Source organism: Perissodus microlepis, chromosome 11 (genome assembly GCF_051167445.1).
Source record: "Perissodus microlepis isolate ML-2025 ecotype Zambia chromosome 11, ASM5116744v1, whole genome shotgun sequence".
NCBI classification, from domain to species: Eukaryota; Metazoa; Chordata; class Actinopteri; order Cichliformes; family Cichlidae; genus Perissodus; species Perissodus microlepis.
The window spans coordinates 35,796,174-35,811,476 of NC_140471.1; the positions used below are offsets into that span (position 1 = coordinate 35,796,174).

The following is a 15,303-nucleotide window of genomic DNA, read 5'->3' on the forward strand; positions in this document are numbered from 1 at the left end:
TTTTAGATAGCAAGGAGTTTATTAAACTTCACCGAAACAATCTGCAAATTTCATTAAAATTTAATAAACTATCTTGTCTTTATTTTTAGTTAGCACATACCTTAAACACTTAAAGCTGTAAGCTAATGATAGTTATATAAGAGCAGATGCTGCTGGTGCAATAAGCTGTAGTTTTACGTCCAATGGATGATGATCTGATTAATCGACTAATCGCAAAAATAATCGGTGACTAGTCGACTGTCAAAATAATCGTTTGTGGCAGCCCTAGTCACAACACTGGTTTCCATGCGTTGGCTCCTGTTTTATCCTTGAATGAGGTCAGTGTGGTCTGTGACTGCTCAGGCACGAGGACTGACAGTGAGTGAAAGAGCAGAGAGGCCGGCTCTGAAAAGCAAAATATTAAAACAAGAAATAAATATAACAAGAAGACTTCAGGACAGAATATTTATTGCAGTGTCAAAAATCAAACTAACCAAACATCCAGTTTTTACGTTTCCACAGTACACGAGCTTCCTCTGAGGACTGCGATGAGGTATGCTGTGCAGTGCAAACGTTTATTTAAATAATAAAAATCGAATTTATGTGAAAAGGAAACTGATTTTTATTTGAATGACATGATCGTTCCAGATAATAAGTCCAGGACGTCGTACTCAGGAACAGGATTTTGGAAAACTCGTCTTCTCGGACGTCTCTGAGGAGACGCCAAAAATACGGGTTTATTATATTATTTATACAGAAATGTGACGCTGCAAACACGAGCACCTTCAGAGTGACACCTGATAAAAGTTTGTACATTAATATGTTTTACTGTTTTTACATGAGACTGAAAGATGAGCTGATTAAACAGCCACCTGTGTGACCCCCTCCGCTCCTGTGTTAAACAGCCACCTGTGCACTGGCCTGCACCGCCCCCTGCTGGCCTGAAGTAAAACACACATGATTTGCAGTGTTCAGTGTTTCAGTGAAGAACAGCAGTGGGATCCACAGCGGCACCATTTTTCTCATCCCTGTGCGTCCTTCTTGATGTCTGCAGGGTGGGCTTTTAAAGGGGGTCGGGGTCACAGGTCAGGGACATCGAGGCTCCTCAGCCACAGCTCCAGGGCGAACTTGGTCCCGGTGCTGACCCGCTCCACGTCGGGACCGCTGGCTGGAGCGCGACTGGCGAAGACCGCCAGAGGCATCGAAGACTCGGTCAGAGCTCCGTCTGCAGAGACCTGCGACACGCTGGAGACACAGACCTGTGCCATGAAACATCCAGCTCACAGTTTGTGCTGCATTGATGTCAGTGTCTGCAGGTTTTGTGAGGGCACCATGCTTTTTTTGTCTCTGAGCTGTCAGGCCAGGGCGCGACACAAAGCCTCACATACATAACAGGAAAGAACACAATTTACAGGATGCACAGTATCCTCTCTGTTCCTGTAGAAAACATCCAACTACAAAACAAGCTGTGCTTCATAACACAAGCAGCTGAGCTCTAATGGACTCACAAGCACATCTCAGGTATTAACATCAGCACAAACTCTGTGAGCTGGAAGCTTCGTGGCGTCCAGCTCTGCATCGAAACCCGTGATACCTGATGCTGCTCGGCAGGTCGTCCAGCTGAACGCTGGCGTCGTCTCCGTCCACAGCAGACACGATGGCTCTGACCAGCCGGCTGTCCGCCCACAGACACGCGCTGACCTCAGCAGGTGAAGGCCCGAGAGAGGGCTGCGGGTGGAGACAACGAGAGGAATCACACAAGAGGCCGGCTCGCTTTAAAATAACAGCAGAGGGGATCATTCACAACGAGACAAATGTTAAAGACAGAGGGGCAACGTCACAAAAACATTAAAGTAACAGCCGAGTTGTGCCTGCTGGGTCTATTTTTTCATCATCCAACATCACGTAGACAAAAGATCATGTCAAATCATTCATTAGGTGCCAAAATTATCCAAAATCACATCCACCATGAGAGGGGAGGCAGCCTGAGCCCCCGTAGCTGTTACCTGTAACTGCAGGTCAGTGAGAGACGAGTGCAGCAGCATGTAGACGACTACGTGGTGTCTCTGAGGAAGTCCTCTGGACAGCATAGGAGGAAACACCGACTGACGGTCAGACAGAACACACAGAGGGCTGTGACATATATAACCTCACAGTGTACGATGTAAATAAGAGCAGCAGGCAGTGATTAAAAGATACTCGGGTCACTGTCTCACCTCCCACAGGCCCAGCACTGTTGGAGAAACCTGCTCCGGCTCCAGTTTGAGTCCAGTTTCCTCGTGCAGCTCTCTCAGACCTGCACCCAGCAGCTTCACACCGTTACAGGAATAAAGTTCACACAGTTACTTTGTGTTAACCTCGTTTGCCTTGTTGTAGAAGTCGTCACACTGACTAAACGACACGTAAAATGATGCTGGGTAGGGCTGCCACGATTAGTCGACTAGTCACGATTACGTCGACTATCAAAATTGTCGACGACTGATTTAATAGTCGACGCGTCGTTTGAAGCTTTGTAAGATCACAAAAGAGCAGGAATGAGTAGTAGAATTTAAGAGTGTAATAACGGACTGAAACAGAAGATGGCAGCACTGCATGTACAAGGATGCCAGCTGCCGTTAAACCCCGAAGAAGAAGAAGAAACTGTGTCCCAGAATTCATAGCGCAGCCCAGCTCAGTTTCCAACAATGGCGGCAGCTAGTTAGTTTTAATATTACTCTTATTATTCTTTCTGGGTCACAAAATAAACGTTTAACATATTTTCAGGCGAGAATGTAGCTGTGTAAACCTCAAATATCTGCTCAGTTTATCAAGACACCACATGTTTTCAAAAGCGCTCCGACGTTTTCGGAGACGTCTGTTACCCACTAGCTCGATAGCTAGCCGGGGGCAAGGTCACTAGAGCTGTGAGAACACCGGACTCCCGGCAAATCGTTTTCAAACCCACCGCCGTCTTTCACTACTCAGGTTAAACATGATATATAAGTCACTTAGATAACTTAAAAATGTTATTGTTTGGCTTTTTTTAGTATTTTATTTGTTCCTGAGTAAATCGGTTTGGCTGAGATTAAAGTTATAGTTTTTACACAGCTGAATAAACGTCAAGCAGACAGCTGATTATCAGAAGTGTGAGATGCTCGAGAATTTACTCCGGTGTCCTGTTATATTTTAGATAGCAAGGAGTTTATTAAACTCCACCGAAACAATCTGCAAATGTCATTAAAATTTAATAAACTATCATCTTGTCTTTATTTTTAGTTAGCACAGACCTGAAACACTTAAAGCTGTAAGCTAATGATAGTTATATAAGAGCAGATGCTGCTGGTGCAATAAGCTGTAGTTTTACGTCCAATGGATGATGATCTGATTAGTCGACTAATCGCAAAAATAATCGGTGACTAGTCGACTATCAGAATAATCGTTTGTGGCAGCCCTAGTGCTGGGAAGCAAAGGAAACATTTACCGTCTCATCTAGCTCCACATGACCTCCTAAATATTAACACAATACATGAAAAGCATTACAAAACAAGAAAACCCGTAACAACGAGTGCGTGTGTGTGTGTGTGTTTAATAATGTGTGCAAACACAGATCTGTGTGTGCTGAACCTGGAGGAACCCAGACGTTGGGAAATATGCGAAGCTCCTTTGCCCGCCGTGTCAGCAACACTCTCTGATTGGCTGTCTGCAGGAGGATAGCCACACCCACATCCACTCCACGCTGTTGGATGTCCAATGGGATTGCAGCTGCGTCCGTGGCTGACAGGTGTTTGATGGGACAGAAAGCAGGTCTCTGAGAGAGAAACAGCAGGAAACCCTGAGCCTGGGACAGCTGTTGTTGTGAAACTTGCCGTATAAATACAACTGAATTAAATTGAACTGAGTACGGATGTAGGGGGGCGAATGCTCAGCGTGTCTGACCTTCAGCGGGACCCCTCGTCCTCTGTCTCCTTTGTAAAGAATGAACTGATTTTCCTCCAGCGTGCAGCTCACCTCCACCTCATCCTCGCCGCTGTCAGTGAAGTGACCCGTTACACTCTGAGACACATCAAGAAGAAGAAAGATGACAACAGCGCCCCCTCTGTTGCTCTAAAGATGGTGTGAGACGACATCTGCACCAACCTGAACAAACTGAGCTCGCCGTGGAGCCGCTCGCTCTTTGCACACATACACCAGGATCCTCCTCACTTTATCCATGGCGACCCCTCGACCCCGACCACGTCCGTCTGCGGGAGCTGAACACGTGACCACAACACGCCTTGAAAGGACACTCCATTTTAATCAGTGTTGGGCAAGTTACTTTGAAAAAGTAATTAATTATAGTTACTAGTTACTTCTTCAAAAAAGTAACTGAGTTAATTAGTTACTTGAAATTGCGTTACTCCACATTTCACCTTTAAAAACTATTTCCTTTGCCTTGTTTGGTCTCATCAGCACAACCTCACGTGTCTGAATTTATAGTCGTGTTTACATTTTGACAAACTGTATTAACACAATTGATCTAAAAATCAGACAAAAAACATAAAATCCGAGTAGAAAAAGTTATATTTTTACTGTAACAACCACAAACATGTTTAATGAATCATATTTCGTAACTTCAAATGCAAAAATAAACTGACAATTTTAAAATTATATGCACAAGTTTTGCAAACAACATCACAGCCTGATGCCTGCAGGTCTGACAGCAGCAGGTGTGTCACTCCTGTTTCTACCTGGAGACAGCAGTCGCCTCATTGTTCTGACACACAACACAGAACTATCCACAACACTAACTACACAAGACAACACGTCACTCCTAAAACTTCCCCCTCTTCCTAAACAACCAAATGTCATGTTGTCATATCATTTTTTGATTGGTCCACATGGTGCATTTTTTCCACCAACACGAACGGGCTGTTTCTGTTTTTTTGCTCATAAGCAGAGAGGTTTCGCTGCGCTGTGCTTAGACAGTAAACATGACGAAACTATTCAGGAACAAACGCCGCGTATATCTTGTTTATCATGACTCTGGTTTTACTGGCCTATCAACACAGTTTATAAACTGGTATATGTCACCTTGTTGCTTTGTCTTGAAGTGGTCATGTGATTGGCTTACCACGACTCCTTTATTCTTCCTCAGTCAAACAGCAGCACTCATGCGATCGTTTTGCCCCCTGAGCTCCAGGTGTTGTGCTAGACAGTGATCGTGATCACCGTCCGCGGGAGCGCAGCTGCTTAAAGCTGCAGCGCCCAGATTACTTACAGCTACTTCCTGCAGCTGATATAAGATGCGGTAAACTGAACACAGCTTCAACCGTCTGTTTGTTGAAAAATAGTAACGGACCTCATTTTTTTGTTAGTATCGGTAACGGCGTTGTAACGATAGGAATAGTAATTAGTTAGATTACCCGTTACTGAAAAAGTAACTCCGTTACTTGTAACGCCGTTAATCCCATCACTGATTTTAATACATAACACACAGAGTTTAAGCTAAAATGACCGTAAACATGTAATAAATCCAAACACATTAACATGTTTGTCCCACCTGATGCCTCACAATCAGCTGATCTTTGCTCAATTTCACCTCTATACTCCAAATACTAGAATACGAAGTGCATAAAATTGGATGAAATTTAGAGTTTTTTAAATTCATTAAGTTTTCAGCATTTTTGATCTCTCATAATATCATCAGTGCAGAATGTATCCACACAAAAACACATTACAGCTCCGCTAAAACTGTTTTTGGTTCATTATTTTTTCTGTGACTCTGATGGATGCATCAATAACTAACTGCACCGGTCCCCAGGATATTTGATCTGCTGATCTTTCACTGGAGAAAGTGCATTTTAATTAAACTGGAAGGATCATATCACTATGTGGGAGACGTGGCTGGTCAGAACATATTCAGGACTCCTTTTACTTTTTTTAATGTTGTGGCAAAAGTAAATCATCAAAACACGAAAGCATCAGACTGTGAAGATCTACAGATCCTGAGAGCCTCGGTGATCCTGCAGGAACCTTCTACAGGACCTCGAGGTGTTGGATCAGTGTCATGTTTCCAAACTATTACACAGCACAGCAACATTGCTTCTCTATGTCATGGCCTAGAAATGCTGGAATGACTCACACTCAGCACAAGTGTGAAAAGGGAGAAAGAGAAATATTTAAAGGGGCAGTGAGATCGCGGTGTTGTGCTAAGAAGTGATTTGTGATGGTTCTGCGTGTTTTTAGTGTATTTTAAATATCTGATATTGATAACTTCTGAGAGTGTTTTATATAAAATAAAGATATTACTTGTTTTGTAGGTGTCTTCATGATTCTGATTTACTGTATTTCCGGTCTTTTTTAGCCACTCAATCACCTTTATTAAAACGGTTAATGTTATATTTGTTGTCATTTGTGCGGCCCTCTTGGCCTGGTCTCTCTTGAATGAGACATGTTTAACTTCAGTCAGTTTTACGTTCGTTATTAAAGGACGTATAAAAGTACTTTGCGAATAAAAACATAGCGCTGGGAAAAAGCAGACATGAGCCATTTCAGAAGAAAACACATTATATTATTGATTATATTCATTCAAACAACCAAGTGTTCATTAAGCAGCTCGTTTTCATAACTTTAGTGCCGAGTCCAGCTGTTTAAACCAGACAAATACAGACCGCCTGTTAGCAGAACAGCTGTCAACAGCTGGGACTTTGGGCTCAAACGTCAACTGTCCACAAAGCTAACTAACTTTAGCTAACACCCTCGTTTAGCGGAAGTAAAACGCTCTGGAAAAAACAACTTCCTACACATTAACCTGTACATGTGTTAGTGAAGGGATTACGGGTTAACCCCGATACACAGGCTCGCTCAGAAACACAGCAGAAGAAGCAGAAACCTACTGAAAAAGAGAAGAAGGCGCTCGCTAACTCCTGCAGGTCGTTTCAGCCGGATCCAACTTCCGCTTCCATACTTCAAAATAAAAGCTTTTCTTCTTCGTTTTGGTCAAACTGATTCAATCTTCGTATTTTTTATTTTTTATGGAAAAATCCTGAACCATTAACTTCCCCCATCATGGTATTATACAGAAACTTAATGTTTTGGGGATTTTTTTGTAATTGAAGTAAAATGTTGTGTGCGCCAGATTAAATAAATTATAATAGTTAGCAGCTGCTCGCCTGCTAACTGGTACCAAACGGAGAGCATGTAACTAGGGGTGGGTTTTGATAATCGAATCGAATTGAATCGAATCGATTCGGGACCTTGTGAATCAGAATCGAATCGATTCTAGAAATCAGTGATGATACCCAGCCCTATGTACAACCCCAGTTTTAGCTTCTCTACACTGGCTTCTCGTCTCCTACAGGATCCAATTTACACTTTGACTTTTTGTTTTTAAGTCGCTTAACGCCCGAGCCCCTTCCTCCCTGCCTGAGCTCCTTTCTGTTTCTGTTCCAGGAAAAACCCTGAGGTGTAGCTCAAAATTAATGCTATCCATCCCACGGACTAATCTCAAATGCGATAGAGCCTTCTGTGGCAGGTCCCAGACTTTGGAATAGTCTCCCCCGAAATATTAGATCGGCACAAACACGTGATCACTTTAAATCACTACTAAAGACACATTTTTATGCCCTGGCTTTTAACACACTATGAGTATACCTTTGTTGTTTATGAAATCCTGTCATTGAAACTTTTGTCAGAAAATGGAAAAGGTATATCGGGGAAACTTTTTTATTGAGAGCATTTTTTTCGGGGTGGCTTTAACTCAGGAGGTAGAGCTGGTCACCTACTGATCGGAAGGTTGGAGGTTCGATACCTGGCTCCTCCAGGTATCCTTGGCCAAGATACTAACCCCAAGTTGCTCTCTGATGCATCCATTGAAGTTTGACTGTGTGTGTGAATGTTGTTAGCACTCAGTTTAGAGTCAGTGCTTGTGAGGATGGGTGTGACTGGGTGAATGTGGCATGTTGTATAGAGTGCTTTGAGTACTCCGGGAGAGTAGAAAGGCGCTATATGACAATCAGTCCATTTCTCTTCTTGTTATTTGGCTCTAAAACAGCTGGAGACAATTAATCCTTTTACTGACATTCTGAAGGTTTTTTGCAGTTTGAAAGACAGAAAATGTATTCAGTACAAATACTGTAAGTGACAGGTGTTTAATTCTTAGATGATGCAGAGAAATCAGAGACTGGGAGGCTGTGGAGGCTCAGCTGCCTCACATTCAAACATAACTTTGGCTGGGTTTCCAGCCTCCCTTTAAAAAGTGCAATTATAATGCAGCTCTGTTGCATTATACATTGCATAAAAACAATTTATTGTAGTGTTAACGTTACAATACAAGAGTGTGATTTGAAATGACTGTCAGTAATAATGATGATTACGGTTTGATTACACTAACAAGGCAGATTTCCCCCTAAATTACCCAGAATGCTGTGCAACAGTTGCCAGTGACACCTCAGTAACAAAAAAAAGCAAGAAAAGACAGACGGAGTCAGACTCCTGCAGCATCTGAAGTGCTCTCAGATGATTCCTCCTCTCAGGGCGAGTAGGGCGGCAGCAGACCTCTGCGATCATCAGACTCCACCTGCGGGTCAAAGGTCAGACGACATCAACATCGGCTGTTCTGGAAATGTTCTCAAAAACAAACATTTAAAATGCTTCATACCTGAGAATAACGTTTGGAACGAATCCAGTTTTTTTTCCTTGTAAATGTTTGACTATAATTTTTGATATTTTATGTTTTCATGATTTTATTTCTCTCTCTTAAACCTGCAAAGGCCTCATTAAACAATCACAGATCATTTTCAGTTAAAGGGATTCAATGAGTTAATAAGCTGAATATTTCAGGTTTTGAATTCTTTAGGTGTGAACAATGGACCGTTCCATTCCTCCGTCACTGCAGGAGGCGTAGTTACACATTTTTGGTGATCAGACATCAAATCGAAACATTTAAATTTGTCGGCTAGTGGTGCAACGGATCAAAAGTCTCACGGTTCGGATCGCGGTTTTTTTTCCGTCACGGATCGGATCAATTTTCGGATCAGCAGAAGAAAAAAAAAGAAGACAAAAATTTAACTCGCCATTTACTTATTTAAGTATATTTTGCCTGTTAAAAAACATTCAACTCAAGACTCATTCCACGCAATTATATAAAAACAAATTAAGATGCAATATAGGGCAGTGCAGGGCTTTGTATCTACCACTCCGCTGTGATATAATGAGCGGTCACGTAGCTTTCCGTTGCCCTGGAGCTCCACCCATTTGTAGTTAGGGCAACAGAAGATGCCTGGGACAGCTCAGCCATAACTTTAAACTTTTCCTGCTCATGCATGCTTGGAAGGATCTTGTCACTGAAGCGGACGCGCGACGGGATATCATAGCGTGGCTCAAGCACGTTCATCATAGTTTAAACTAGTGCTGTCAGCGTAAATCTAGTTAAAATGACTGCATTAATGCGGCAAATCTCCGTTAACTAGTTACCGCGGATCGCCCCGTGCATGGGGCTGCACGGCGTCAATGCATTAACTAACGCGTTGACTAGTTTAAACCCCTTGTTTTGCACAACAGAATACGGCCTCCGTCTTCAGCTAATCACCCCAGTAGCTTTTGTAACAGCTTTAGCCCGGTCGGATTGGGCAGCAAAGGGCTGCTTAAATCAACCGTGATCCATTGCACCACTAACATCGGCCCTTCAGGCTCGTCTTCTTGTGCACAATGAGATCAATTTTGATGCTCTTGATATTTTTTAATCACTTGCTGAATTTCGCGTTCTGACCGCGTGCACATCAGCGTCTGTGATGTGCACGCGATTTCTTCTACTGCGGCAAAATAGCAATCTTTCAACTTGAATTTCATTTTAGGAAATGAACCTGCGGCGATGCCTTCAGGCTCGGACACACGACATAAAAGTCGGGTCTGTTTGAGACGGGAGCTGAAAGGACCAAAGTGAAACTTATTCTATATATAAATCATTTCCTGACAGTCCAGCACGTCAGCGTGTCAGTAATCTGTATAAAGTTTTCTGGGTGGTGAAAGCGCTCTGCACTTCAGTTTTATCTCTGGCTATCTGATAATTCAATTCAATTCAATTTTATTTAAATATAGCGCCAAATCACAACAAAAGTCGCCTCAAGGCGCTTCATAGATACAGAGAAAAACCCAACAATCATATGACCCCCTATGAGCAGCACTTTGGCGACAGTGGGAAGGAAAAACTCCCTTTTAACAGGAAGAAACCTCCGACAGAACCAGGCTCAGGGAGGGGCGGGGCCATCTGCTGTGATTGGTTGGGGTGGGAGAAGGAAGACAGGATAAGAAAAAATATATTTAAAGCAGGAGGAAATAAATTATAATAAATAATAAATCCCAGTTTACAAAAACTGAAAATATTTTTCTGATTCGTCAAATCTTTTTATGCAAGAAAAGCTGATATTAAAAATGTATTTCAGCAGGTCTTATTATTATTTTGCTCATTTTCTTTTTTTCTCTTGCGACTGAACACATCAGCATTTCTTGAGAGGCGGAGTTAATATTATTGGTAGGAGGAGTCTTACGCTGAGAGAAGAAGGTGTGCGGAGCCTGATGGCTTTGCCAGAGAAAACACAGATGACGATGGTGACGCAGGTCTGCAGGACGAGGAGAACCAGGAAGAGGCCGAGCAGCCCGTAAAGAACCACCTGAAACAGGAAATATGAAACAGGAAATACACACAAAGAACAACCTGCTCCTGTCCTCAGGGAAGACCGCGGGACCAGATCTGAGGTGCACCGAGAGTCCGGCCTTGAAGACCAGACTGAGAGATAAACTTACATTCAGCGTATAAATATTTTGGCTGCATTTCCTCCTCAGGCCTTCTACGTCCTCGAACTCGATGAAGCTCTGTCGGTCACAGAAGCGATCGGAGGGGGGGCATTCGGCCAGCAGCCAGCAGGTGTAGGCCACACCGGCCAGGCCAATCAGGACGCTTATCACGTTGGACACCAGGGACCCCCAAACCTGCACAAACACCAGATATGGCTAAACTAACAGCGGCTAACGAAGTACAATGGCTTCATCCATCTTTGATATACAGTCTGTGACTTTAACTGAAGCTCCAGAGGAATCACGCCGCTGCAGCTAACCGTCCCTGAAATGGACCATTTTTAATGACATCATCTGACCAACAATATGGCTGCTGTGAGGTCACGGCACTAACAGACGGTCCAAGAAGGAGGAGCTGCAGCTTTGGTATTTCATTAGTTTGTCATTCAGCTGTAATCAGCAGGTCTGAGTTTGCTGACCTGTCACTCACACATCCTCTTTCTGGTTTCTCTAAAACTCACCAGTGAGATGGAAGTGCGTCTCCCTGCCGCCACGGCCACCGAGCCGGAGATGACAAACTGCACGACAGCAGAGAGGCGTGGTTAGACGACACATGACCCCTGTGAGGCTTTACCTGAAGGTTATTAATCATGTTTGTGTGTACGTACAGCGGCGCCGAGGGCGAATGGAGAGTAGGCGATCATGGCCCACGAGTAGATGGCTGTCAGACCGAACAGGATGCACAGCAGCCCGATCATGATCTGAACGACCTGAGGACACAGACGGGGACACAACATGAGCAAAGATGAAAAATAATGCAGATTTTAAAGTTCTTGTTAAAACACCACCAAACTGAAAAACAGCATCAAAGATGAGACCTGTGTGCAGGCTGAGAGCAGCCTGTGGTGTCACAGGTCACAAACGCCTTCTGGCAGCTTCATTAAACCTTTATTATTACAATAAAATCTGATCCATGTGCGTCTTCCTTTAGCTCAACCTACCTTTAACGATTTAAAGTTAAATAAAGCCAAAGCTTTATTTAACTGAATGACGTAAATTTACCATAAGCCATTCTGATCACATGACTTAGTGAGCCTCCTATAATGAACACGCTGTATTACTCTGAAACTGAAGAACAGCTAAAAACATGAAGACTGTCAGGAAAGTTTATTCTGGTTGGTCAGAGGTGATGACATCATCATGACGTGTAAGTCGCACTGACTGTGAAAACGTGTTTGTGTCTGTGCTTTGTTGTGATGAACATGATGGTCAGAGTCCAGACGCTCACCCCGAGAGCGTGCGGCTGTCCCCGCATGAAGGCGACGGTTGTGTCGTCCATCTTGACTGGGATGGGTGTGGTCTTTTTGACAGAGGGAGGGGCCGGTGCAGTGGAGCTGCTGGCATTCTGGAGCTGGATGGAGCCGTCATCCTTGGGAATGACCTGAGTCACGACCATCACTCCACCGATGGTGGTGATAGATGTGGATGCCATGATAAAGGTCAGAGGTCACAGAAGCTCAGAGGGAAAATTCTGGAAAAACCACAAGTGCAAACAATGAGGGAGGGGTCAACAATGTTTGAGTATTCGGGACGAGAAGGGAATTTGCAGCAGCTGGTGCCGCGAAAACTGATCGACTTTAGCTTCCAGATGTTCTTCAGACAAACTTACAGGAGAAAATGATTCTGGTTTAGCAATAATTCTCTGATTTTTGCCTTTATGACATTTTAAGAATCTAAAAGAGCTCGACATTCAGGAGCGCCTCCACATTCAGGGGTGGCCAAATGGGGGCCACCAAAAACACAGTTTTCAGGTTTATGATGCTGGTATCAAATATCGATAACAAACACAGAGAAAGTTAACTTCCTGCTATTAAAGTTGATGTCGGTGAAAAGAGGTACTTACGAAAACCTAATAAGATTTTGAAATCATTAATAACCTGTTTTAATTGATTGACTGATTGGAAGCTTTAATGATTCAGCAGAAGCAGCTGAAGAGCAAAGACAACACGTGTAAGGACGCGCGCTGTTGGCCCCGAGACGCTCCGGGGATCTGCACCTGCTCTTTATGACATCGTTACCAACATAGCGCAGTCTTACATTATCACCAGTATTACAGTCAACACGGGAATAATAGCAAACTAATAATCAAATGAAATATGAGCTTATGACTGCTGTGGGCCGCGCTGTTCAGCGCGCTTCTTCCTTTTTGTTTGACATTTTGAGATGATAACATGTATCCACTGGTCACTCATCAAACTTCCAAACGTTGCTATAAAATCTTTTGTTAAACAAAAGTCCCCGAATTTAACGTGGATTCTGGTTTGGACTTTCCTACTGCGTGATAAGGAAGTGCGGTTACCCGGAAAACGGCTGTTTGTTTTTTAGTTCGACGCTAAATATCAGACTTTTGAAATCGCAGTTATCTCTACACGAGAGCTTTTCAACGTTTTCTTTGTTTTATTTTGTTTTTTTAAAGATAAGAATCGCGCGAACAAATCTCGATAAACTAACCGGAAATATATCTGCGCATTAGATCAAAAACATCGACTAACAATCATCTCGAGGCTCAGCTGCTCTCTGAAACATCTGCAAACACGCACGGATTACCTGACCACGCTGAGGATTACTCCTGAGCATTACCTGCAATCAGGTGGACACACGGAAGTTCTCTGACCTGAACAACAGGTGCTGTTGCTTCTGTCCAGGATCAAGTTAGGCTGCCTTCAGGAGCAAACTGTAAACTCGGAATTCTGATTTACCAAACACTTGTCGGAAAGACCATAATGTGATAAAGTTCCAGTCCAATTTAATTAAACGATGAAATATTGCTTCAAATACAATAACATAAATAAACTGAGCTGTTTCTTTGGAATTTTTTTTCTGACCTTTTTGAAAAACATAAGAAGGAATGATTTCAGAAGATTCAGTCTTTAATCACTGTGTGTAACTTTTAAAAAGACACTTTCAGGTGTTGTTTTTTTTTTTTTTTTTAATAATTAAATTATAACTTTTAAATCACGAACATGTTTTTCCACTGACACCGTGGCTGTGTATTCATTCCCAAAGATGTGTCTCACACTGTGAAAGTATTAACCCAAATTTTTGGTCCCAGACAATGAAAGGTTCAGGATCCCAGCGGAAAAACCTCGAAGTGAGACTCCACAGGCTGTTTCCGACATTAGCAACAAACAGCTGATGACCCTTTAGTTTGGGGGCACCCTCTGTGTACAAGTAGTGCTGCTCATAACAACTGCCCCTTGGCTGGCTTCCACAAGTTGGCCAATCACAGGAACGCAGACTTTTAAAGGAGCAAATTATGAAGGTAAATATGCTGCAAAAGGTGAGAGCTTGAACTTGAGACAGAAGCTAAATACAGGGCCCAGATACACTTTTAAATTAAATAAAAACACAGAGCAGGAACTGAGCAGAAGAGCGCCCCCTTTCACAGCCTGTTTGTCTGTGACAAACACACAAGTCAACACTCACATGCTTCTGGGGAAAAACAAGACGGTGTGTTTGCACAGGTTTAACAGACTTTTATTACTGACGAGCAGATGACAGCATCGGAGCTCTTATGTACTTTTTCTCCTCCAGGATTCACATACGTGTCTTGGGACCAGGACGCAAAGGTTTTACACTCTACAAGAGCCAAACATTGCCTTTAGAATTTTAATTCCATGAAGGTATTTACAAAAACAGAACAAAGTCCTGCTCGTGATTTATTGATGACTGTTCACATTTTGGAGATCAAATATTGATGAAGGTGATTTCAACTCATAAAGGACATTCAGCATTAAGGCTGAGCAACACCAGATTATCTTACATCAACATCTTAACTCAGTCTCGTCAAGTTCACGTGTGTAGTTCACTTACGCCACAAGGGGGCGACATTCATTCATACCTACAATCATAAAGCATGGATTTATTGACTGTTTTATTGAATCTTAGCCTGTGTTACATTCAAAGCAGGTTTCACATTTTTTTTAATACATTTTTGTTGTTGTTGTTGTTTTACAATTGTTTGCAATATTTTATTTTAATTTTTCAATATAGAAAACCCCATCAACAAACATACAGCTCAGGTGCTAAGGCAAGAACACAAGAAATATCACTGTGATGATAAGAACTACCAGTATCCAGAGTACATCAGATATCATGAATACGTAACAAACAGAGAAACCGCAGCACCGTGGTACATGTTCATACAATCGGAGCTTTCCCAAGGTAATTCAAAAATGGAGTCCAGGATTTTGAGAAAACATTTGCTGCAGAAGTTTGTAGGTATAGAATATTTTCCATTTTATGACTGATAGCATGTCATTGAGCCAGACAGTGAAGGGGGGAGGAACAGCAGACTTTCATTCCTTTAGGATACGTCTTTTTGCAACCATCATGATCGACTGGCACCTGCATAGTTGCAGGAATAGTTCTGGAACATATGCAGCCAAAAACTGCAATTTCTGGATTGGGTGTGATGAAGATTTCATAAGCTTTAGAGTACCAATCAAATATTCTGGAATTAGTCATGAGCCAATGTGCGATCTGTCACATACGGGGGAAGTTGAAGAACAA

General features: G+C 42.7%; 2 protein-coding genes across 4 annotated transcripts; both read right to left on the reverse strand.

The window, feature by feature from the left end:
• Nucleotides 1-430: 430 nt before the first annotated feature.
• nudt17 (nudix (nucleoside diphosphate linked moiety X)-type motif 17) lies at nucleotides 431-6,920 on the reverse strand. 2 transcript variants are annotated; one of them, XM_084944496.1, is made up of 9 exons: nucleotides 6,834-6,920; nucleotides 4,096-4,231; nucleotides 3,895-4,011; nucleotides 3,583-3,766; nucleotides 3,440-3,465; nucleotides 2,196-2,288; nucleotides 1,986-2,084; nucleotides 1,574-1,707; nucleotides 431-1,224 (listed from the first exon to the last, which is right to left on the reverse strand). In XM_084944496.1, the coding sequence occupies exons 2-9, from the start codon at nucleotides 4,168-4,170 to the stop codon at nucleotides 1,059-1,061; spliced, it is 894 nt and encodes a 297-aa protein (XP_084800622.1). In that variant the 5' UTR covers nucleotides 4,171-4,231; nucleotides 6,834-6,920; the 3' UTR covers nucleotides 431-1,058. The 2 variants fall into 2 exon arrangements, with proteins under 2 accessions (XP_084800622.1, XP_084800623.1); XM_084944497.1 differs by having other exon boundaries at nucleotides 4,096-4,208; nucleotides 6,834-6,910.
• A 1,148-nt stretch (nucleotides 6,921-8,068) lies between these two features.
• Nucleotides 8,069-13,493, reverse strand: LOC146378425 (membrane-spanning 4-domains subfamily A member 4A). Of its 2 annotated transcripts, none has more exons than XM_084944499.1 (7): nucleotides 13,406-13,493; nucleotides 12,020-12,262; nucleotides 11,400-11,501; nucleotides 11,253-11,309; nucleotides 10,741-10,926; nucleotides 10,485-10,607; nucleotides 8,069-8,515 (listed from the first exon to the last, which is right to left on the reverse strand). In XM_084944499.1, the coding sequence occupies exons 2-7, from the start codon at nucleotides 12,221-12,223 to the stop codon at nucleotides 8,468-8,470; spliced, it is 720 nt and encodes a 239-aa protein (XP_084800625.1). In that variant the 5' UTR covers nucleotides 12,224-12,262; nucleotides 13,406-13,493; the 3' UTR covers nucleotides 8,069-8,467. The 2 variants fall into 2 exon arrangements, with proteins under 2 accessions (XP_084800625.1, XP_084800624.1); XM_084944498.1 differs by having other exon boundaries at nucleotides 13,372-13,484.
• Nucleotides 13,494-15,303: the final 1,810 nt, after the last annotated feature.

Coding starts and splice junctions, on each gene's coding strand:
- nudt17 (XM_084944496.1), bottom strand. CDS start 4,170: ATGGATAAAGTGAGGAGGATCCTGGTGTATGTGTGCAAAGAGCGAGCG. Junction 2,085..2,195: donor CAGTGCTGGGCCTGTGGGAG/GTGAGACAGTGA, acceptor TCTGACCGTCAG/TCGGTGTTTCCTCCTATGCT. Junction 1,225..1,573: donor GACCTGCCGAGCAGCATCAG/GTATCACGGGTT, acceptor CTGTGTCTCCAG/CGTGTCGCAGGTCTCTGCAG.
- LOC146378425 (XM_084944499.1), bottom strand. CDS start 12,223: ATGGCATCCACATCTATCACCACCATCGGTGGAGTGATGGTCGTGACT. Junction 11,310..11,399: donor CATTCGCCCTCGGCGCCGCT/GTACGTACACAC, acceptor GCTGTCGTGCAG/TTTGTCATCTCCGGCTCGGT. Junction 8,516..10,484: donor GCACACCTTCTTCTCTCAGC/GTAAGACTCCTC, acceptor TTTGACCCGCAG/GTGGAGTCTGATGATCGCAG.